This window comes from Rhea americana, unplaced genomic scaffold (genome assembly GCF_003343005.1).
Source record: "Rhea americana isolate MKP2758 unplaced genomic scaffold, rheAme1 scaffold_73, whole genome shotgun sequence".
In the NCBI taxonomy this organism is placed as follows: Eukaryota; Metazoa; Chordata; class Aves; order Rheiformes; family Rheidae; genus Rhea; species Rhea americana.
The window spans coordinates 3,550,647-3,575,281 of NW_028186901.1; the positions used below are offsets into that span (position 1 = coordinate 3,550,647).

Sequence of the window (24,635 nt, forward strand, 5' to 3'; positions counted from 1 at the left end):
TGTATGGGCTAGCTGTGGAGACAGTCAAAACCTGGAGATTTAGTGGGCTTAGCACACCTAAAAAATCGACTGTTCTTTAAAACATACCAAGGGATGTACCTGATCAGAGGAACTTGAAGATCTATACTGTTAAATTGCTAAGATGAACCTCAGCATGGTTTTAGACTTTATTAGCTAGCACTTTCCTAAATAGTTCCTGAGCATGGTGCAGAACTAGTCATGCTCCAAGGGCCACTTCCAACAGGTAGCTACTTATTTCTGTGGTCTCTTATGCGTGGAATGACACCTGCATTCCCCTCTATTSAGCGTTCGGTGTTGGGTAGTCACAGATGTTTTCTCTTCTTATTTATTGTCTTGTAGCTGCCATCTGTTCAGTGCAGCCTCCTGTTGTCTCTGCACTGATACTTATCTCATAGACTCTGAGCAAGCACATCTCTTTGTCTATAGGAAACTTGACCTAAAATTTATGTAGTAATACAGATAAAATAATAATAGTAATCATAATAGTATAAATAGTCTTCAGCTGTTGGAGGTAGTAAACAAAAAATTCACCCTAAATCCTTATTTGTGTTTGGATTCCTCAGAAATAATCTTTCCAAATTAAAAATGCAGCCACACATGATTTAGCTACATACTGTAAAGTGGTAATTTTGATGGAAATATTTTGACAAATCAAAAAAGTTCAGCAGAGTTTTTTTTGAGAAAAAAAAGGGTAAATGGAGAACAAAATAGCAGACTGTAATGAACTGGAATTCTTCACAAAACTGTACCTTTTTTAATATTTGACAAAACAAAACATACTGGCTGCCTCCCACCCCCAGCTGTCCAAAATGTAATTCATTGTTCCATATCCTACAAAATACCTAGAAGGAAAGTGGGGAAAAAAATAAGAAAAAAAGAAAATTTAGTATAGAACATATATATTTCTCTAATGAAGCCAGTTATAACCTCAGAAGAAACATAAATGACACTGCTAGTACAGTTTCATGGAAGTCATGATCTTTATTCTTTGACACAATATGTGCACGTTTTAATTGTAAAATTTATAAATAAAGTCAATATTAAAAGAAGTCTGTAAAAAAAMCAAAAGTCAATGAGACCATATTCTACTTCATGGCAGCTTTAGAAAYGAAAAATTTAAAAGACCTGTCCAACTGATTGATAAAATGATTCACTTGGATGGTCAAGGACGTGTTTCTGGCCTGATGCAATTCTGTAGTAAGTAGAAGGCTGGCTGCTACATCACGGATATTATTATATGGTGGGACAGAGCTGCACTGATCTAGGAGGAGCTCTGGGAGGTATCAGATGGACAATGCCTTTGTGCACACCATGGTGGGCTGTGGGAATGTGGCTGACGCACTGCATATCCATAGGACAACACACCTCCGTAGCTCACCAGTTCTGGCAAATAACAAGCAGAGGAGGCAAAGCCGYAGCTCTGCACCCTTCCAAACAGCTAGCAGTTCTTGACTTGCACTGTCCTTGTSAAGCCATCATGCTAATGGAAAGCACACAATGAGGATGAGCCTCTACAGGACCAAAATTGGGAGCCCCTAGCGTTCCCTCTGAGCCCAGTTCTCACAAGTGCGCGCACACACACACACACATATATATATAACAGCTGAACACAGTCTAGCTCTAAATCTACATAAGAACGCAAAGCTGAAGGTCAAATCCTAAAGTCCTTAAATTGTCAAAATTTGCACTGAAATCAATAGTATTAATTTCTGGGATGATGAAATGATCCATGCATGAGAGAGAGGAGGCAATAAGTGCATCCTTTGTTCTAGAGCTGGTGAAAGCTGGTTCTGCCCTGGATGCTGCCTTAACTCCTAGCATTTGAAGAGCAGTCAGGGACTACAGGGAAAAACACACGATTTTTCTCCACTCAGATGTGGGGAGAAGGGATAAGAGGGTATGCTAAGTGACTTTATAATACAGAGGAGCGACAGGGCAACCATGAATTGGGCCTTCAGGGAGCTATTTCTGCATGAGGGCTGACGGAAAAGAACTCCAGGACCTGGTCTGGAAGATGCTGTGTCAATGCTGCCTTTTTGAACTGTTGCAGGTTACTGTAGTCAGCTCCTGAGGGGTTGCTCACAGGAAAATGCCATCAAGTAGTACTTTCCCGTTTCTTCTTCAGTGACCCTTTCAGTTTCTGCCATAGACTATCCTTCCTCTTCATCTTCTTCTCCGCCATGGGCAGTGAGGACTCTTTCCTTCGGATTTCCCTCACTAGTCCATGGAAGACATCATCAATGTAGAAACGGAGGGCAGCTGAAGTCTCAAAAAAAGAGCAGGAGTATTCTCTGGCTAAGCTCATYCCTTCTTCAGTTGAGACCTACAGGGAACAAAAAGGCCCAAAAATATCAGCTAATGCTTGAACCAACAGAACACCATTACAGCATGTACAGTTTGACTTTTTGGCTACCACTGGAGTGGCAGTCTTGGGGAATGTCACCAACCTTTAATATAACAGGCAAATATTCTAACAATACCACATAGACAAGATCCATGAGTGAAAAGACCAGTTTGAATCCATGGGATGATTGAAAGGAGTATACTGAGAGTATTCAGGCATTCGGTCATATCTCTCCAATTCTGATGCACTGAATTTTCCAAGCATCTCCTTTCTTTAGTACAGTAATCATATGAGGTTTGGAAGTGCCCACACCTTTATTGTATAGATTGGATCTGATGGCCAAAAAAGACTTCAGCAGTATTATGGTCTTGGAAAAGCTGTATTTACCATTCACCTAATCCTGTGAGCAACTTGACTCTTCAAACACCGCAACTTTCATACCTTTAAGATTTCTCAGGTATATGAATTTCTAAGCGGGTTTTGAAGTGTTTTGGTCTTGACGGRCCTGTAATCCTATCACTTAGCTCATGCGTGAGTTGCACAAAGATCCAAAATCTATTTGTTTTTCAGATTATCCTTCTTAAGTGACTTAATGTACTTGCTATTCTCAGAGAACATTCAGGAAATGCTTMCCTGTTTTTTAAGGAAATTTAAGGGGTGGAATTACTATGAACAGAGGCATCTCTCTTTAATTTGCCTAAATTTTGAAACAAGAATGTTATTTYGAAAGTTTCCTCATTTTCTGCCTTTTGGGGGTTGATCCATCAGTCTGCTAACCCTAAGAAGGATGCTCAGTATGCTGATTACTGTGTGGCTTAAATAGAGTTTAGATGCTTATCCAAAAGAGTACTGATTGCCTCCCACTTCAGGTATTTTTCGCACTTTGGAAGCTCACCCAGTAACAAGTAGCAAAAATCTACAGCAAAACAGAGTGAACCCTATGACCTTTGAAATTTCAAACTAGCTTCCCAGCCAGTAGAATCTGCTCTCTTCTCCATATATGAATATTAAACTCTGCAGACAAAATGTAGGACACGTATCAAATTCAAGATTGGAACTTCCAGCCTTTGTTTTTATTAGTGTTTGAATGTCATGATTATTCAAGCAACATTCAAACCATATGGATAATAAGATGAAAAAGCTGTGTGAAATCACTGTCAAGAACAAGCTAAATCCTAGGTTATAGGAAGTCTCAATTGACACTATCTACTGCAAAACAAATCTTGCTCTTATTCCTAGCTTCATGAATCCAGTGTGCCATTTAAATTAATTAGAKATATAAACCCTGACGTTTCAAGGTATAAACAAAGTCTGTCATACCTACCATGAGGAAAAAAATGTCCTTTATGATCAGATTATGACCTCATTTTACTGTATTTTTTTTTTTGCATCTATCTGTAAAGTCAGACATAGTGGGAAACAGGTTTTTGGATGAAACAGAACATCAGTCTGTTCCAGCCTGGAAGTATGTCCGCACCTGCTATAYACCTGCATAACACAGATCACAGAATTTCACCCCAGCACCCTTGCACTGAGTCACAAATTTTGCAACATTAGTAGGATCGTTCCTCTACGTTACTGCTTTAATCTTAATTTAATTAAGGATATTGTAAGGGTAAGCACTGAGGTTGTATGCCAACCTGAATAATACTCACTGACACAATGAAAGATTGTTATCGTTTTCCAACTGCTATAATTGCCAACCTTTAGCAAAAGGAGATGGGTAGCAATATGGTCCTTGTTTTTCTCTGGGCAGCTGTGTAAGCAAAATGTGTGATTCAATATGTCTATTGGGCACCATTGAGAAATTGATTGCCTGGATAGAAGACGATTTTAGTCTATTTTGGACTTTTTAATCATTTTTTTCCTGTTGCTACACCTTATTTCAGCTGAAGGAGGATTTTTTGTTTTGTTTCATTTTGTTAAAAATATCGCAGTTCTGAGCAGATCATTATGCAGAGCTGCAGTTTCAGTGAAGATTTTATATATTCATTACCTAAAAGAAAAAAAAACATAAATTGAAACATCTTTATATTAAAAGGATGGTAAGGTTGCAAATATAATCAGAGTGCAAGCACAGCACTGCTCAAATATCAGAAACTGCTGTTCCCTTTCCTCTATGGTTTTTCAGTCTTCATCCATCTATTCCTCTTTCTTGTCTTTTCAAGGATCAAAATTAAGTTTTCTCCCATCTGCAAAGAAGAACAATTGCACGGAAAATATGCTAAGCTCCATAATGAAAGACAACTAAAAGCTGTAAGAACAGGGACATTCTCARGAGAACTAAGTAGTGCAGAAAAACTTGTTCCCATCCTCTTATGTGGCTGGTGTCCAAGGCTTGTCACTTGGCCAAATTTGGCTGGCTTTCTATAAAGGTGTTTCCAGAGTTTCCTGCCAAACTGTGTAGACAACATTAAAGTAATTAATATGAATAGTTAATTTACAAAGTAAAGTAATTCAGCATGAGGAAGACACCTTGCACAATTTCAGGCCATTTAGTCTTTGACTTTTTTAGTTTCAAGGCTGAAAACAGGCTGTTCTGAAGTGCAATGCTGCCATAATTATACCTAGTGCTTCCAGCACCACTGAAAATACAGGTATAGTAATTTAATCCATTTGATGAAGAAACTGCAAGTATGGAAGCCTCKCTAGAGAAAAAATACACATTTTGCTTTCAGTTTCTAATTTGGCCAAGAGGCTAGATGCCTACGGAATTAGAAACATGGGATAAAGCCCTTGATGAGGTCACTGATGTTCCATGTAATTTTAGGGATTGATGTTGTTTACATTTTATYGCCAAACGAGAAACTATATCATAGAAATCCAGCCCAGATTGGCACAGCTCAGAGACTTGTTGACAAACCGCAGCTTCCACAGGAAGATATGATCTGTCAGCGTGACATGGACAGATAGGTCAGGGAGTGAGGTCATTCTGTTGAATATATATCTGGGAAGTATAGCTTTATATCTCGTCTTCAGAGTAACCCTCTGTGATTGAATTTGGCATTTTTTCCCTGAGTATAATTCTGGTTATATTGATTCCAATTTAGCTCAGTCTTTCACTGGTAAATCTTAAGAAGAGAATGAAGCAGGCAGGCTGGAGTAGTGAAGATAATGGAAAAATGAAGAATAAAGGGATGGCACAAGCTTTTTGTTTCTGATCCAACCTCCATTTGAAAACAGTAGGAGCCCATGGGACTTTGGATCAGGCCCTACAGAAGCAGATCCTGAAGAACACGTGTAACCAAAGAGTAAGCTCCTCCAAAGCACAAGGCAGTGAAGTGGGCAGTGGAGCCTCAGGAGCAGCATGAGTGAGCCCTGGGAGAACAGTTTTCTCGCATCTTTCTTGCAAAGTGCATGGTTCTGAGAGTCCAGTTCTGAGAGTCCAGTTCGGTGTGTGTGAGTTGAGAGGGAAGGTACACCAGCGACAGCATTTGAACTGTGGAAAGCACACAGGCTGAATTTGGAATTTTTTCATCACTAGATAGTTCGGGGCAGCTGGAATGCAGCTCTGGAAGGAAGCAAAACTTCATAAAGACGGGAAGTATTCATTGGCTGCAAACAGCATTTTACAGCATTAAGATTCTGTTTGTGGCTTTTGCAAACCTCCCTTGGAAAATTACAAGTGAGATTAACTGCAATGCTGACAGCCTGTGAAAGCAGTGATGGATGAGCTGCCATCTTTAAGACAGCCAGCTCCCCACTAAGGTCAGCTCYTGCACAACCAAAAGGACAGCGCGAAGCCACAGGGGTTGGATAGTGGGTGGGTAGGCACTGGCAATCACTTGCCCCCGTAGGCAGAACATAAAAATATCTGGACCTGAGAAGAGAAGCACAAACAACTAAACAGATCAATAGTCTATCTGTGCCCTTGGACTGTCATTAGCTGGAAAATCTCCATCAGGATCAGCTTATTTTCTGTTTAGCTTTGTCTCTTCTTTAGTCAAGGCAGCAGCAGAAGCATCTTAAAGTAGATTTCATTAAGAGAGCTTGTATCAGCAGCTGAATAGCAGGTTATGTATCAGAGACAGGTGGAAATTCCAGAAGGATCCATACGAACGTCCATGTCCATTCCCATCACAACCAAGGGGTTCCTCAGCATATCAGAACAAACATAATAAGCTTTCCGGTACAGAAGCTCAAAACTGGYAACGTGCTACAGGAAAAGAGCTTGAGCAATCAAAGATATTGACAATATCCTAGGTCTACAATAAGAGAAAGTTTGCAAGGAAAAAAGAGAAAAATAATCCGATAGTTTCAGAAAGTGAATCTCACCCTGTACTATACGAAAGGGAGCAAAAATTGGGTACTGCCTATCCGACATGACTGACAATTTTTTATTAATTTCAGCTCTGAGTTTATGTCTAAAGTACCTCCACATAGCACCTGCGAGGTTTCTCGGTACTGATGAGCAGCAATTGGGATTGATCAATTTTTACTAGTCTTAGTTCCTCACTGTCTAACGTACCAGGAAAATATAGGTGGTCCCTGACCTACCCAGTAATCTGAATGGGGACAMGCTCTGGAGTTTGATAGGTAGGATTGGGTCTGCTGGAGCTAAAGCTGAACTTCGCCATTTTCCTTTCCTAAAATCAAGCACTTTGTAAGTATTTGATTCCTGTTTTAAGAAACATTCAGCCCAATCCACTAACCCCAAAGCACATCTATTATACCTGTGTCACTTCTGACAGTTGCTTATTTTTTCCTCAAACAAGTGTTGCATCAACAGACATGGTGGCAGAGACTTTGTACAGGCTGGTTTAAGGGTCTTTCCAAGTGTGAATACTATTGTTCAGGTCAAAGCTGAAATACTTGGATATTACAGCAGTAGTTGGGGTTTGAGAACCTGAGCAGAACCAGATAGAAAAGAAAAATCAATCTTTCTGTCTTTTCAAGACAAGCAGCACTGCTGTTATTTGTTCACATAATATTTGTCATGGAATWTATTCTGAAAAAAAAGAAAAAATGCTCCAAGTTCTGCTGTCTTTTTTTTTTTTGGTATTTATATTTATAAACTGTCTATCATATCCTTGCCCTGAACAATGGCATTCCTGAAAGTAGGGGGAAAAAAAGATCAAGTGGAAATCAATTCAGACTCAAAGAAGCGTTGAAGATTAGGCTTTGTGAGTAACCGGTATTTCCTCTTTTTGGATAAACATTCAATATGACTATGTTTCAGGTCCAAAAAAATATGGACATTACTAAAGTAAAACAAAAATACTTGGGGCTGGTTAAATACTCCAGTTTTCATCTCTTCAACYCATGCATTCTCTTTTGTGTCAGGACTTTTAATTGCATTTCAAAGTGAATTATTGTTTGAAAACATTATGTTGAAACTTCTTCTGCAAATGTAAAAATTAAGCATTTTAACTTGTACATAGCATCAAATTCACAAATATCTAAACTGCAATTGTCAATTTCTTTTGGCCAAAGTTCCACTAGAATTCACAACTTGTTTTACCTGACAAAAACCAGCATGTTTCACTCAACAAAACATGTGCCCATCATTTTTTCCTCAGTCCTTGAGGAAGTAGACATCTCTTTTCAATAGTCTGAGCAATAAATAAGTAACATGCTGCAGAAATGTGAGAGGAGAATTTCATGTCAACATCATTACTCTTAAATCCATTTGGAAGTCTGCAGAAGTAATTAGCTGAGCAAACCTCACTCTGACTTCATGGCAGGCAGTTCTGCATGCTCAGCTTTGCTCGTTTTCTAGATTACAAGGCTAGATGAGATAAAAGCTGCCATACAATTAATTATTGTTTTGAGTGTATTGCAATTAGTTCAGTTTCTCCTTCTCCCTCCCTAGAGTTACATAAAAGCTGATGTCTCGTAAGATTGCCCACATTTTCCTTCCTACCTTGCCACTCTGTGATTTCAMTGATTTTTATTGATTTCTCACTTCAGAATTATTAGTGGTCAGAATGGAATATAGCATGAATGACTATTAACCACTGGATCCCTGGTGAAGTGGAAGTTTGAGGACAGGGAGGACTTGCAGACTGGACAAAGGAGAAGACGAGGTCTTGCTGTGTGAACTTACTGCCCTGACGGACATCCAAATGGCACAGGGCACCRTACTGAGGTGTCTCATGCCCTCAGCTGTTCTAACATCTGGCAACACTTCTGCTCAGATATTCCTTCCCTTTCTTAAACTGGCCTCTGCATATGAACTGGAATGAAACCATCTAGAAAACTCAAGCTTTAGCAGTGCAGAAAATAATAGCATTGTCTGGAAGTTCTGCGACAAGCTTTGAGGCTTACTTTTAGGGGATGGAGGATAGAGAGGGTGGACTGTAAAATCAGTTTGCACATTTTTTTACGGAAAAATGTATAATAGCCTCAAAAAGATTAAACTTCTAGTCAAAATCAGAGACTCATCTATCACAACTTATCTGCACCCCACTTGGTTAGCCACTAAGTTGGGGCATGAAACACTAAGCTTTGATTCCCTGTTCTGAACCAGGAATAAACAAAGTTTCATTTAATCCAAATGAATTGCAAATTGTTGAGGACTGGGAAAGTATTCTGATGAAACATCAGTGATCAGTTGTTCTTATACTTTTCCTTACTGGCTACTGTTAGATCAGGCTGACATTTTTTCTGACCTGCTATGGTCATTGCTAATGTATATAAAAACTTTAAGCTACTACTAGCTATTTCATTAAATGAATTTCTCCCACATTTTGTTACCAAAAAAATTCCCAGATCCAATGTTGGTTCTCACTTGCATTATTTCTTGGAATTGTTAATGTATGTTTTGGGATAGAGACTCTTTTATTGCCCAGCACAAACAGTGCATAAATTTCTGCCTGCCAGAGAAATCCATTCTCTCCGTTTTGGCCTGTTTTTCACATTTTGGATCCACAAAATCATGTTAATGTGGGAGTTCTGCCTACAGGTAATTTAGTTCTTGCTTCGTTGCAACATACTTGCTAATGTTCTTTTGAGTAAAGAGAAAAATTCTCCATGTGATTACCTAGAGAAGTATGAAACAAGCAGATCACATGAAGCTCCCAAGTCTAGTGTTCGTACATTCTAATAATGTTACTTCATTATTTCACAGATTTAATGTTTCACGGTAATGTTTAATGTTGTTAAATAATTAGATCAGCCTCTTATGTCATGCAAATATCACTAAGAAGTCAGGGTGCAGTCTGCAGGTTAGGCTCTAAAGTTGTTCTGTACTACAGACTATATTCTTTTGGCTTTATCTTGTCAAAGGCAAGATTGATGAGTGAGATAAGACAACTTTATACCAGGAAATGTTTCTAAAAAGATGGCCTGAAGACATGACTGAATTGGATACTCAAAGCCACATGATCTTGCATCAGTCAGAGATAGCTCTGGGTCTAATTTGAAGAGAATCTGTGAGTGTTAAACCTTTAGCATCAGTCTTCAAGATGAACAAGTAAGGGTCAATTGCTCAAAGCAGTTTTTCAAAGATCTGACAATTTTCTAAATTGTCCATCATCTTTAAAGGTACTCTGATTGCAATGCTCAGCAGAAGATAGAGATGGTCATAAGATGGTTGCAAAAAGAGGATGTTTCTATATCCGTTCAGCTTTTGAACATTCACAAGAGAAGACCTGTGCTTTCTGTAGGAAAAAATCAAGGAATTAACTGTGGTTTTAAGTTCACAAGGGAGGAAAACTGTTTCAATTTTTTCTCATCAACAAAGAATTTCTTAATTATCATCTGCTAAGAACAGTCGGTTATCAAAATTTTCATGCAAAAGAAGTTGCAAATGTCACCTATTTAGACTTTTCAAACTTTTTAAAAGTAAATTGGAAGTTAGATGTGTTGAACTCTTACTTATTATGACATTGAAAGCGATATCTAATGCTCCGGGGGCACAAAGTATAGCCAACTCCCAATATTTTTATCTGTCTACCGACTACATAGGGCATTTTCATCTATGTGTTAGATACTCAGGTTTCACTAGTCACTTGAATTCAGCTCTTGATTATGATGAAGATGCTAAGCAGACTCAGTACTGAATAAAGCTCTATAAAAAATAATAATATCCTATATAGAAATCTCTCTGTCATTATATTAGTACTGCTTTGAAGACAGGATACATACTGCCTCCAGCAGCAACGTTTTGTTCAGAGAGCACTCCACTGGCATGGCAAGATAACAAAACAGAGCAGAAGCCAGTGAGGAAGGGAGGATGCTGTGTGTGTTTATACATACAATCTCAAAGGAGAATTGTAAATAATGCATACATACATACATATATATATATACACACACACACACAGATATATATATATATACATATATATATATATAAAGTGATTCAGACCCTTGAATTTGTGTAATCTTTTGAGCTAACACATCCAAATCATGTGTTCGGTTAAATGTGGCATTTTAAGACATACCATTAGAGCAGTGGAACTACCTAAGTGCTGAAAGTTCCTTTATGCTTAAATATCTTGTGAATCTGGCTTCCAACACTAGAATAAAAGGGTCACAAAGATATCTGTTCCAAATGCAGCAGATAGTGTTGTGTGTCCTGACACCACATATTGCTCCACACTATGTGGAGTGCAATACATATATATTCTGGTGTACAGTTTTCATGTCTAAACATACTCTCAGACACAGCTTCCAAGCAGATAGAGAACATTATGCTAAGTTCTTGGCAATGAAAAGAAATTCACAACAAATCTCTCCCTTCCCCCTCCACCTCCATGCAATTCTCATCTGCTGCGATTTGGGGATTCTATCTAGCCTGCTGAAGTGGGTATTCTGCAGAAAGGAGACAGGGAATGAATTTATAATGGATTTATAGARATTTGGACTGCAATGGATTTTTTTTTTTCAGAAGTCAATTTCTAAAGTAAAAATGTATTGCAAATGTATGAGGTATCAAACTGCCATTATGCACTGGTTACAGAGCAATGTTTCATCTTTCCACCTATTACTTGGGYTGCTTTTCAATTTAAAGTTACTCAGGGCAGTGATAGGGGGAGGTTGTTTCAGGAAACATTTTTTTTTTTTTTTATTGCTGTTGTTTTTTTCCTGAAAAGTGTAATTTAATTTTGAGGTTTTAGTAATTTTGGAGTTTATTGTGAAGGTTTGTCAGATCATCTTGTATAGTATCTTTATTAAACTAATGACATTGATTTTCTCCACGTCAGTATCAGTACAGGTAAAATATTATGCTTTTGCAGAATATGAATTGACTGGAGAAAATTGATAGGCGCTTCACCGATGTGCTGCTACTTAGCTCCTTTTTTTTATGTGCTGAAAAGAGAGCTCATGGRTGCAAAGGGTCTTTTCCTGGTCCCAGAGTCCCAAAGAGAGTTCCATGACACAGGAACCTTAAAATGGACATGACAGCTGCATAAAGAGCATCTACTTAGCTCCATTCATGGTCCAAGGAAGATGTGATCTCCCAGCACATAGGATGTATAATAAAAATTGAGTCTGAAGAACTGTATATGAAGAGGACAACAATAAGAAATCAATGTGCTGAAAGAGGAAAATTAAAAAACTTAAATGGCCAGTGGGTAGGAAGAGCTATAAGAAAGCATTTAACTAATTAGACATAACAAGCTCTCATATTGCCTGATAACCCCACTCAAATTACCTCACTTTTACTGTAAGCTAAGAACATGCACTCGGAGATGTACCATGGTAACTTGTTCACTTAGCATGTTAGCCTGTCCTGCTGGCAAGCTCCCCACTCAGCAGGCAGTGTTTTTGAATATCCCTTCTGTATTTGCTGCCCCTGTGCTTTGATTTTTACTTGGAAGACCAAATACCTTAARGTGTGCGAGGGGACAGGGACAGGGGGTAGCAACTAACAGCTGGTAGAACATTGTTTGCTGGATACAGCCCCAAACTTTCTTGAGCACRTCTCTAAGACATTTGAGAGACTGTACTAACAGAAACTTAAGGAATGATGACTGGCTAGGAGTAATCAGCCTTTTCTTTGTAGAATTTTAGTTTTGGACTAAGAAACCTATAGGGTCAGCTGGGTTGCTAGCCCAAGTAGTTCATGTTTATTGCTACAGAGAAAAGGAAACAGTGGAGGGACAATAAGAGAGAAGTAGAAAGGCGAAGGAGGAAGGACAGGGTAGGGGAGGAAGCACAGATTACATCTGTATTATGCTACCTTGTTAGTATAGTGAGAAAATAGACTCTCAAAAAACAGAAGGGAAGAAAGTCCATGCTAGAAGTATCTGCTTAACCTCCTCTATCCATGATATATCCATCAGTTTATGCAAATATTTTTATGTATATATATACATATATTACATATAAAAGACACTCTGTTAATACACCCTGGGAGCCCYAATCACAATTACAGCTGATAAACTCATAATCTTACCCAGTGTAATAGGCTTTTTATTCCTCCGCTGACAGAGATGTAGCACAATTTACCTAGAGGCGTGTGTGAACATGCGTATACACACACATACACATACACATTTGCTTACAAATGCTGCTGGGATCAGCCCAAGCCTCTCCRATACACCTGGCAGAAAAGGTTGGCCTTACAGTGAAATTTGGCTGTGGATGCTGACAGAACAAGGCTCTAAAAAGTCCCTTTGATATCAGGAGGCATTCAGCATCAGCTCCTCTGCGGATTACAGCTGTTTTGTGACATTTATTTATTTCCTGTGTTTTAATCAGCTGGCTAGTTCAAACCTGAAGTGCAGCCAGACTCTGGAAAAGGCAATGAAAAGCACTGAAAAGAGAGTGCATGTACTGCAGACACCACAAGCCAGAGTGCCCTCCTGCCTCTTCTGAAGACTGCAGAAAATCCAAGAGGAAAAGTAATGGGTCATAATGTGGAGTACAGCAAGCCAGGTAAATTGCTGCTTCTCTTTTCACCCAGACAGAAAAGATTGAAAATAAAGGACAGAAAACAGATAACAATTTATGATTAATACACAAATAATACTATTTAGGTATTTCCCCAATACACAAATAATACTACTTGCGTATTGGGGAAATAACTAACAGATAAGTTGTTCTAGAGGTGGGGGGGAAAGAAAGGTAAAGGTTTTCAGCTTCAGTCTAGCTGATRGAACATTAACAAGATCTAATCAGTGATAGTCAGGGCAGCTGGCAGGTAAATCTAGAGCTGTTAGAGATCACCGTGCATATCTGGTTGAGCATAATCACAGTTCAGACTACAGGTAGAGTGAAAATGTAATATTTTTACTTAACTACATAGGTATAGCAGCACAACACAGGCACCTAATAAATCACTTGATGTCACTGAGGAAGTCACTGCTTACAGTTTTTTAATGCCTGTTTTTTTCAAAATATGTAAATAAGTGTAAGTTTATGGGAAGAAAATTTCTCATTCTAAAGCAACAGTTGGTGAAAAACAGTAATTGCTTGAAGCCTTAACAGTTGCTGTCACTAGCAATTCAGGACATGTTATCACCCATTATTTTTTTACCCTTAAAAATAAAATGGGTGTTATTAAATGGTTTAGAAAGTGTCAATTGCCTGTGGTAGAGTTTTGTTATACTCAGTGTAAGGAATATTAATAAGAAGAMAGGTATGATATCTGTGATTCAAGCTCAGACAGAAAATAATGTGATCCCYCATTTCACATAGAAGAGATTGTTACTGTGTTTGACTCCACAAATACATTAAAAATTTTATTTTCTATAGAGAAATCAGAGAATTACAGCATAATTTGGTTGGAAGAGACCYCTAGATGTCTTCTAGTTCAAACTCCTGCCCAAGGCAGGTCCAACTAGACTAGATTGCTTAGAGCCTTGACCAGTCACGTTCAGTCATATTTGGAACATCTCCAAGGATGAAAATCCTACAGCCTCTCTCAGCTATTCTTCCAGTGTTTGATCACCCTCATGGTGAAAAAAAAAAAAATTCCTCGTATGTAATCAAATTTTCCTGTGTTGCAGCTTGTATCTTTTGCAYCCCACCCTTTCACTGTGTGTCTCTGAGATGAATCTGGCTCTGTCTTCAGTCTACCTGCCAGGTGGCTGAAGACAGCAAGATCCCCTTTCTTCTGGCTGAATAAATTCAGCTCGCTCAACCTCTCCTTATATGCTTGGTGCTCCAGCCCTTAGACTAACTTAGTAGATTTCCACTGTCTAGTGGAGATTCACTCCAGTAAGTCAAAGTATTTCTTGTACTTGGGAGCCCTGAACAGGCAGGGTCCTCCAGRTGTGGTCTCASAAGTGCTGAATRGAAGGGAAGGATCACTTCCCTGGACCTGCTAGCTATGCTCTCACTAACACAGCACAGGGGCAAYTGGCCTTCTTCACTACAAGGGCAYATTGCTGGCTCAYAGTCAACTTGTCATCCATCAGGATACYCAGATCMTTTTCTGCAAAGCTGCTTTCTCTCCAGTAGTGCCCAACTCTACTCATGAGGTTATCTTTCCCAGGTGCAAGTTCAGCATTTGCTTTTGTGGAACTTCATGTTGTTCCTAGTGGACCATTTCTCCAGCCAAACAATGTCCCCCTGGGTGTATACCCTACCTTCCAGTGTACCAACCACACCACTCAGTTTCTTATCATTCATGAACTTCATGAGGGTACTGTCTGCCCCACTGAGCAGATTGTTAATAAAGATATTATCAACCCCAGGGGATGCTACTAGTAATTTGCTGCCAGGTGGAGTCTCTGCCTCTCATTGCAACCTTCTGAGCCTGGTGGTCCAGCTAATTCTCCACCCACCTTGCAGTCCACCTAGCCAAACCATGTCTCACCTGTTTGGCTACAAGGATGCTATGAGAGATCATGYTGAAAGCCCTGTTAAGGTAAAATGTATCTATTTCACTCCACTCATCTGCAGAGCTAGTCATCTCCTCGCAGAAGACTATCAGTTTAGTCAGGCATGATACGACCTTGCTAGCTGTTCCCAAGCACYTGCTTGTCCTTTGTGTGCCTGTACACGTCTTACAGAAGGATTTGCTTCATAAATATATCAACAGTGTTTGCAGGGCAACTGGGATTGAAAACATATATGGACATAATTGATTTAGTTTTTAAMCAGCTAGCTCAAGTATTGGTATTTAAAATATGAAGATGAGTATAGACTGTACAGTCCTGTTCAGGAACTGGGAGTGTGTACCCAATCTCTGAGCTTCCTGTCACTTCAGCCTCACTGAAGCTGTCATGAGCTGTTCCTCAAGGAATAGTTACAGGCAGATTTGAGACAAACATAACAAGAAATTGCCCTATCCCATCTACATAAAGACAAAGATTACCAGTGGGAATAGAAGTTTTTAATAGTTATAGATTTTGGTAACAATTTAAATTTTCCACCTGGTGGATTTCTGTTTTTTTTTTTTTTTTTTTTTTTTTTTTTTTTTTTTTTTTTTTTTTTTTTTTTTTTTTTTTTTTTTTTTTTTAATAGCTTGATTAGATCCTTCCGACTTTTTTTCTTGTCCCAGCTGATATTTTATTGAAAAAACAAAAAACAAGGTAGACCATATGTTATCAAAGAGGGCAAAACATAGCCTCATGGCCTGAGACAAAAGAAAAAAGAAGAGAAATATTCAATTCTCCTGTCATATGGGCAAGGTTAAACAAATAAGCCAAAATTACTGTGATAAATAGAAACATTCCTATTATGTCTCAGTTCAGGCTCTAAAGAAACAGTTTGGAAACAAGCAGTCGTCCATCTCCAAACAGGTGGTATGTCTGAGTATGCAAAATAAAAAATAAAGGCAGAGGGAGTCAGTGAAGGAAGGGAACAGCTTAGACCACAGATGGCTTAAAGTGATCCAAAAGCATATTTGTTTTTAATCCAGAATGACAGTACCTTTTCATACAGCTCTGGACACAGAAACCTATGTATGAAAAAGGTGGTTTGCTATTGCTTTCCTACGTAGATTTGACATTTACAGCAATGGTTTCATTTCTTTGATGTCTCTAGTGAAAGATAAACTATTTTGATCTATATCCAGTGTTCAATATTGCTTTCATTCTGGAACATACACTGAACTTTGCACTCCATAATCTGATGGTGGGGCACACTGCAGGCTGCAGAAAAGCTATACCTATGGGATGAGTGAATAGCTTAAATGAAAATTAGACTATAGCTCATCCACACTAGGATTTAACAGTTTTCAATTTCTTTAGTCTTCTAGGGATTAAGTATGTGATGTTGCCTCACTTTCCGTTCTGTTACTAGAGTTCTGTGTAAGTCATGTAGCCCTGCAAAATCAATAGGGTTGCCCATAGACAGTACAAATATTTAACTTTACCCATCAGTCGTAATAGTTTTCTTGTCTTAGGTAATGATCTCTTCCCTTTCAACTTTCTTGGGAACAACCAAAACAGAAGTGAGCTGAGCTGGGTGGAGTGCATTATCCGGGGAACATGAGGCATGTCACAGGGACATTCCCTCTGCTTAAGTGTCCTTGGCTCTTCGTATGCACAAATGGATGGGTTTGMAAAGCTGCAACTAGAATATCATGTAGACAGAGTTAAAACATTAACTTTACAGAATTTATAGCTATTTTTGTTCCCCAGCRTAACCTGGAAATATCATTTCAAGTATGGCGTCTCCTTCTACCTCTTTCTCTCCCTCTTTGCTAATTAAAAGTTTGTAGCTTTGTAGTTCTAGAGCAATATTTTATTCCAAAGCCTTAAAAAAATCAAAGTACAAGATGAATAAAAATAAAGAACAAAAATTAATTAYTGAAGATAGCAACCTTAGGCTTTTAAAGGTAATCCTATTCATAGARCTACATTCTTTCTTTGACTGATTAGGACTAGCGGTCATGGATTTATGGAAAAGTATATTTAGAATTTTATTTTAACACTCATTAATATAATCCAGAAAACAATGAAGATGTAATACTTTATCTGTCAAATCAACCGATATAATTGAAAAAAAAGACATGGAAAAGATTAAGCTATACAGTCTGTTCTTTGAATCTAAATCGGAAGCTACAAACTTCAAGTTAAAGTTGATTAGCAGCAATTGCTTTGATTTTAACTTAATGAAATTAATTATTCACACACTCTAGAGAAATAGATACCCTAGCACCTGTGAAGGATGTTCACAAGAACGACACAGATCTTTAAGAGATCCTTGTTATCATTTCAGTACTTCAGTTCTTCTGGCAAACATGTCAGGTAACTCCATTCAAAAACAGAAGAGATGAGAAGCTTGTGGCCCCACTTYATTCCTGCTAAAAGTTTGTCCTGGAACCTTCGTACTGTGACAACTGGGAACCATCTCCTAACCTCCAGACAAAATGTGATCTTTGTCAGCTAATATTCATTTGATGCTACCCTCTCACTATTCTTTATGCTAAATCAGTCTTTCCCGCAATTCTTTATGACCCTTTGCCTCTTATCAATATATATATATACAGTGTTTTTATCACCTTACTTTCATTTACCTAAAGGCTAAAGAAAACAAAGTCTTTTTAATCTCCTGTGGTAGGACTATCCTGACACACATTATCAGCACCTCTTCCAATTTGAGTTTGTCATCATCATGCATAAGTAACCACAACTAATCTTAGTTCAGATTTCACCTGTATCTTCGATAATATGTTTGATGCTTCCATGTCTCTGTTGTATATATCACTCCAAATACCTCTTGAAATGACATTTCCTTGGGGAAAATTGCACAAACTCCATGGTTTATAATCATCATGTAWGTGATGGATATATCCAGGACTTTCCCCTCCTGCCTTCCAGCTGATGTGTTACAGCGAACAGTCCTGCTATTAGTCCTTAAGGGCATGGCCTTGCACTTTTTACAATTACATTTAATTCCACTTCAATCACTCCTTTGGGTCATACAGCTTTTCCTCTACAATAATCCTGTCTCTTCTGGAAAGAAAATGCTTCCACTYTGTGTTATCAGCAAATTTTGTTAGTACACTCCTGCATTTTTCTGTGTAGGTCATTAATGAAAATAGTAAAGATCAGCAAATACAAGGGTAATATGTAAAATTCCTTTAGGGCTAGATCCAGTTCCAACTAGTGAGGTCAGAATCAAACTCTTCCTTTCTAAAGTGTTATTTAAATTTAAGCATGTGTGTGTGGATGTGTGTGCAATCCAGCTGTCACAATTTTTTTTTGGCCACTAAATCACACATCTCTGTTGGCCCATCTCAACTAACCCATCTGTTATGGTTATACAGAGTACAGTGGAAAAAGAGGCTGATTTATGAAATGTTGGATGATTTTCATTAACGTGCAATTATGACTTCATGAGCACAATGAATTGAAAATAGTCTAGCGGCGTTCTGTGCTGTTTGAAAATACTGAGTTGACTGACACTAAATGTTCCATGGAAATGAGCCATGAAGCCGTGCTTCTCCAGACACCTCACTCTGGTCTTTTGTACAGCTCCTAGCACAACGGGGGACCCCGGTTCACGACCTACGCTGGGAGGTGGCACCATTATAATTCTAATAATCCAACGCCTTGAGGTTTCTATACGAGTTAACTGCACAGACTTGCTTCTAAGTGCCATTTTCTGGAGATGGGGATAGAGCAGATGGGGATTTGTACAGGCCAAACTGTTGGAAGCCAGAGATAAGGAGGAAAAAAAAGGGGGGGGGGAGGAAAAAAGCTGTGAAAGACAACTCTTTCGTTTGTTTGCTTTGCATTGCCACCTGCCAACCTCAGGCCTTCTGATCTCCTCTCAGTGAACCGCAGAGGCAGCAGTTGGAAAGATCAGATATACGCTCAGGGCAATCTGTCAGAAACTACTTTGTCACATTTCCCAACACTAAAACACGCAGAAAAATAAAATCTATGTGTTTAAAACTGTAACTGTCCCATATATAGGAGAACTACTCTTTTAACACAGAAAAAGCACTGAACACAGCTCTGCCCTGACATTTTTTTTAACATCAGCAAAATATTAGCATTTWTTTTTTTTATCTCCCTTAAGCATCTGTACCTTGTTTGCTTGCCTGTGGCAACACAGTTGTAATGTCATTCTCAAGAGAGTATGCTGAATTCCATTATACAACAAATAAAATAAGAAATGGCTGAACAGAACAATACATAAATCCAGCATATACTCTTTAAGTCATTTAAGAATATTATTTGTCTATGCTATGTCACAGTATCAGCCTTAATTGGGCCACTACGAGGCTATTTTTTGGTTTTCTTTTTTAAGAGATGAGACACATAAATGGTAAAGGTTTTTTTTTAAGTTTAAAGGAACTTAAAAATAACTGTATATTTAAGCACAGAATGCGCTGGAAAACACACAAGAACTTGTGAGAAAGTTTGTAACTTTTTTATTCTGTAATACTTCTGTACACCATGTCTAATAAACTATATACCACATCTCCTTTTTAGCTCCCAGCTTTCTGTTGATGTCAACTAAGTGTTATATCAACATGCTATATGGTATAGTCTCAAAATATAAGACAACCCTAAAGGTAAGTATAAAAGCATATTTGGATAATGAGGAATAGATTGGAGGAAATATTTTTCTGTCCAGATTATTGCCTTTACCATAATCAATAAACTGCATTAAAGCTGAATATTCCAGCTGGGATTATAACCTTACACCACAGAAAAGTATAGTAAAATGTCATATCTACCTGTTCACTGGTAGCATTAAACACAGAACCCTCATTTCTTTTGATATCCTGTCTACCCTACCATGCACTAAGCAGTCTGTAGGAGTATTTTCTTGTTATCCAAAGCTAGTTTCACATAGGTGATACACAGGAATAAGCTTGGCATCTTGTCTGAGACTGTGCATGACACCAGCATATTGGCAGACTTTGGCAGACTTGGCATTCTGTGGCACTCCTCACTATATGACGCTCTTCCAYGATGTTCAGAGATTCACAAATGTACCAACTGAGCAGTCTGCCTAATAGCGTCTCAGTAATATAATTTCTCTCATTTTATGATAGAAACTAGCATGTTGTTAAGATAATTATCAAGTCTAGCCATCCGTTAGAATAATATGGCTTGTGAATAATGTAGTTTTACTCAAATTTATGTAAGATGAATTCAGCTCTGTGAGGACCACAACATCCTCTCACTATTAAAATATAATGTAGCATGCATTTTGAGCATGTATCTTCTTTTCTCTCCATGTCTCGTTGATACTTTCAAAACTGACTATCTATTYTGGATATTTACACTGTTCTCCAGTCATACAACTGGCGAATCACTGACAGATTCTAATTTTCAAAAGTCGTGTTCTATATTTTTTTCTGAATAGCAGATGCTTTTAAAAATACTCCACAAAAGAATCACCCCCAAATCTACTGCTTTTTTTTTCCCTTTTTTTTTTTTTTTGCTTTCATTTACTCATCAGTGACTTTGCTCTGCTCCCTCTGGAACTGCATTATTGACCTGTAAGAGTTAGAGCCAGGCCAATAAGAAGTGCTTTTGAAAATCAAGCCACATACCACACATATATCATCATCAGAGTCACTTTGAAATCAATGACAGTCATCAGTCACCGAAAGAAAACCTAATCAACCAAACAAAGGTTAAAAAGACACTCACTCATATCTGGCCAGTTCCATGTGGTGTCATGCATGTTCCAAAAAATTAAATATGATAGAGGTAATTAGCTAACAGCATTATCTCAAGTCTTTTACCAGAAAAGATTTCATCTTTACTGTATTTTTATTTTTTGCTGTCTCTGTGGTGCATTCTACTGCAGAGTGTTTTGATTTGCCTGGTTCCCTCCTATCTTTTCAGATATGGAGAGGTATGGAGCACATGAAAAGAAAAAAAGAGTATATTGAAGGAATAAATTTGTATTTCCAAGGTAAAGTAGATCATYTTTGGAGCTGATGAGTTCTGCTAACACAGAAACATGTCACCCTCCATCCCCTATTGTAAGTAATTGTGGTTATCATATAGAGCAGTCATCAAAAGGTGTTTTATGCACCACTGTGCTTACATAAAGCAAGCTCCTTTTTTGTTACTAAGAGAAATGCACAATCATCCATTTTATATAACTAGTCTGAGCAAGTTTCTTCACAATCTGTAGATCTGCTTTTTCAGAGTTGCAGATATCTCTATCAAAGCAAAAACCTCTCTCTTCCACAAAGGCAAATGTAGTGAATTTTAACCTCTGCCCCTGCGCTTGCAGTAATAACAATAATAATACCAAGAAGTAGCTCTTTCTATTGCCACACCTTTCACAATTTTGGACTCTTTAAGCCTCAGATTGCACCTATTTATAATGGTTACCTCTGTTCAGAGATGAAGAAATAAAGGTACCAACAGGTACATAATCTACTTTGGCATTTTTTTCATTACCGCAGTCTTGAATGCACTCATAATATATAGAACACACTTTAAAGTAGAAGATTTAGYCGCATTTTATAGATTTACAGATTTTAAGGGACAATTAACCARTCTGACCTCCTCCAGAGTAATATATAGACTATAGCGTTTCATTTGGTTTCTCCTCTACTAGTCTTAGTACTTTGCATTAAAAAGCATCAACAAAAAAAAAAAAAGTATCCAATTTCAGTGAGAAGGCAAACAAGAGAAGCTCTGCTTCTGTGGCAGTGGTGAAGCACTACCGAAAACSCTGAGCCTTCTTTCTAATGTGAATGTGCTTTAACTATAGTGGAATGAAGCTCCCAGCCGTTGCTGCTTGTTTCTGTGCTGGATACAGTAAACATTAGTACTGCTGTTGCCCCCATCTCTGTTCCCCCTGGGGTATTTAAGCCCTGCAATCAAGTCACCTCTCAACCTTCTTTTTAATAAGGCAAACAGATTGAGCTCTTTAAGTCTCTCACTAATGTGTTTCCTGCATGCCTCAGCTCTAGAATGATATATATTTTACGAGACGAAAAAAAAATCAATTTTTGACCTATTCTATTTCAATAGTAGGATGATACAAAAGCTGTTCTAGGAGTCAACAGAGAGACAATAGCATTGGAAAATTACCATTGAGTAAGTGGATCCTAGAGAAAAGCAGAATTTGAAAATGGGTAGATTTTCGTATTACAGTAGAGACTCTACCCAATGTTGGGATAGATTTAATACTCCATAATCAGACGGAGCCTGGAGATTGGTGGACKCAGACTACAGAGGCCAAGGAAAAGCGAGGTGAACTGGAAAAAGACATAAAGAGGTGAAGTGTCTTGCTTAACTCACAGAAGATGTCTAAAAGAGAGCTTTTTATTTTTATTAAAAAGAGAGAATAAATTGTAGCTTTCCTGACTCCTTGTGGATTACATTGCCTCTCCCACTTCCCTTTTACTATATTTATGAATGTGTACTATGAACACTGGTGCCTGAGACCTACTTCTTGTGCACCAAAACTTCTCAGGMAGCATGCTAACTAGCAAACAGCACAGACATTTATGGACCTGATGCTTGAGCCCATTTTTTCACCCCAGCCGTAAATGTCAGAAAAGACCTTGGCCTGATCTCCACACCATTACGTTMTCTGTGACAAGCTGTCCCTGGCAAAGTGGTGCCACCCAAACTTTGCTCCAAATGGAGATACCGATGAGATGGACCTACTCACTCTAGGAGCTCCCTATAGTCAGTACAAAGCGTTAAACCCCCCTGCAGAGGTGCCTTCCCGATCATGATGGGGCTGAGAAACAGACTGCTGCTCAGCGTTAATTATGTAATTACAAGTGGAATGAATTAGTGCCTAAGTGTGATGTGTGCTGTGGAATGACTTGGCTCATTATGGAAGATATTTGATTTTTTTTTTTAAGTTTATCACTGTGCTTGTTGCTCAACACTGCTGTGGGGAACAGAGGACAAAGGAGAGTGCTGGGACCTGGGATGGTAAGTGGTGATGTTCGAATTGGCTCAATATCCRTGTACAGGTACATTGCAAGTTTCTCAGAGCAATTACCAAAAGATCTCTGCTCCAACCTCCAAGAGACCTACTAACAACATTACTATTACTATTATTATAATACTATTCCTGTTACTATTATTACTCATTTACTGTAGTTAAAAGCAGGGAGGCAGTAAAAATGAAGTAGAACTTAGAAGTAGATACTTCTGTGGACTTTGTTCTGCAAAAGAAATTTTTATTCCTTGTGTAAGTGCAAAGGTACTTAAAAGAGCCTTGCTTCATGTCTACAGCATTTTCCCTCACTCCTCTGGTGCACTATATCAGCTCTTTCCCCTGCTTGATATGGCCTTCTTATGATGTACTTCTATCTTATACTCATCCTCTCTTATAAAAGTAGGTGCTGAAGGCTTAGAGATGTGCATTTTACAACTATACTGGATTTGATAGCTGCTCTAAGAGATTCATTTAACATATGAGTCTGAGCAACTCTAGTAAAAACCAATATCCAATAAAGTTGATAGAATTATTATTTGTTGCACTTTTATTATGGGAAAATGCTTCACAATGTGCAATATACCCTGATTCATATCCTGTCATTTATCAAGAGACATCTTGTTATTATACCTTGTTAACCAGAAAAGAAACCCTTTTTTCAACATTATGAAGAGTAAAACATGATAAATAATAATGGGAGAAATAACTGTCAAGCAATTTACAAACGATATGTTGTGAAAATACAGCACCTTGACGGTTTCTCATAGGAAGACATATACTGCAATGATACCGTGATTCAGGAGGTGCTTTGCTGTTACAGACAAAATGAATGCGGATGGACAAACACCAGCTTAAAGTTCAAGTTGAACGAGTTTAATGTCAAACTTGTCATTAAAATGCTGTGCTAGGTATCCAAGACAAGTTGGGCAAAGAGTTGAGTCCAGAGGCGGCTGTGGTAGYACTGCACTGGACGGAGCTGGATGGATGTAATGTAAATATTTCTGAATTCCTCTCTAATATGCAGAAGCTACTCTAGCCTGCCCTGTGTGCCAGCAGATCTCAGTGAGTTCTCAGCGATGCTGACTCCAAACCTCAGAACCTCAGGGGTTGGGAAGCAATATTAAAAGCAAAAACAAAACAGAACAAACAAACAAAAAAAAGCAACAACAAAAAAAGGATTTGCTTCTCCTCACATTAAAGGAATTTGTCCACATTACAGGAACTGTCCATCCCTACTTTTACATTACTTTACATTAATTTCTCTAAGACCTAATTTCTCCAAGAGTAAGCCAGAGCGAGAACCTTATTCTGGAAATCTAATCAAATTATCCAACATTTTTTTATTAGGTAAATAATGAGAAATAGTGAAGAAAAGCATTAAAATAAAGGAAATATATGAGGAATGTCAAGATAGATGTAGTAGATTCAAGCTCTGCTTTAGAATATCTGGAAATTGATGCAGGTATTGGAAGTCTTACAGAGGTTATTTAAATATAAGTTCTGACACATTCTAAGAATTCTGCAAACTTATCTTTAT

General features: G+C 38.2%; 1 protein-coding gene across 2 annotated transcripts in view; it reads right to left on the reverse strand.

Annotated features, from left to right (window-relative positions):
* Positions 1-1,881: 1,881 nt before the first annotated feature.
* The window catches only part of RIT2 (Ras like without CAAX 2), a 214,063-nt gene continuing 191,309 nt past the window's right edge, over positions 1,882-24,635 (reverse strand). For both annotated transcript variants that reach the window (XM_085321927.1, XM_085321926.1), the window contains exon 5: positions 1,882-2,344. In XM_085321927.1, the coding sequence (XP_085178053.1) occupies positions 2,117-2,344 (228 nt within the window). In that variant the 3' untranslated portion in view covers positions 1,882-2,116. The remainder of the gene's footprint in view (positions 2,345-24,635) is intronic.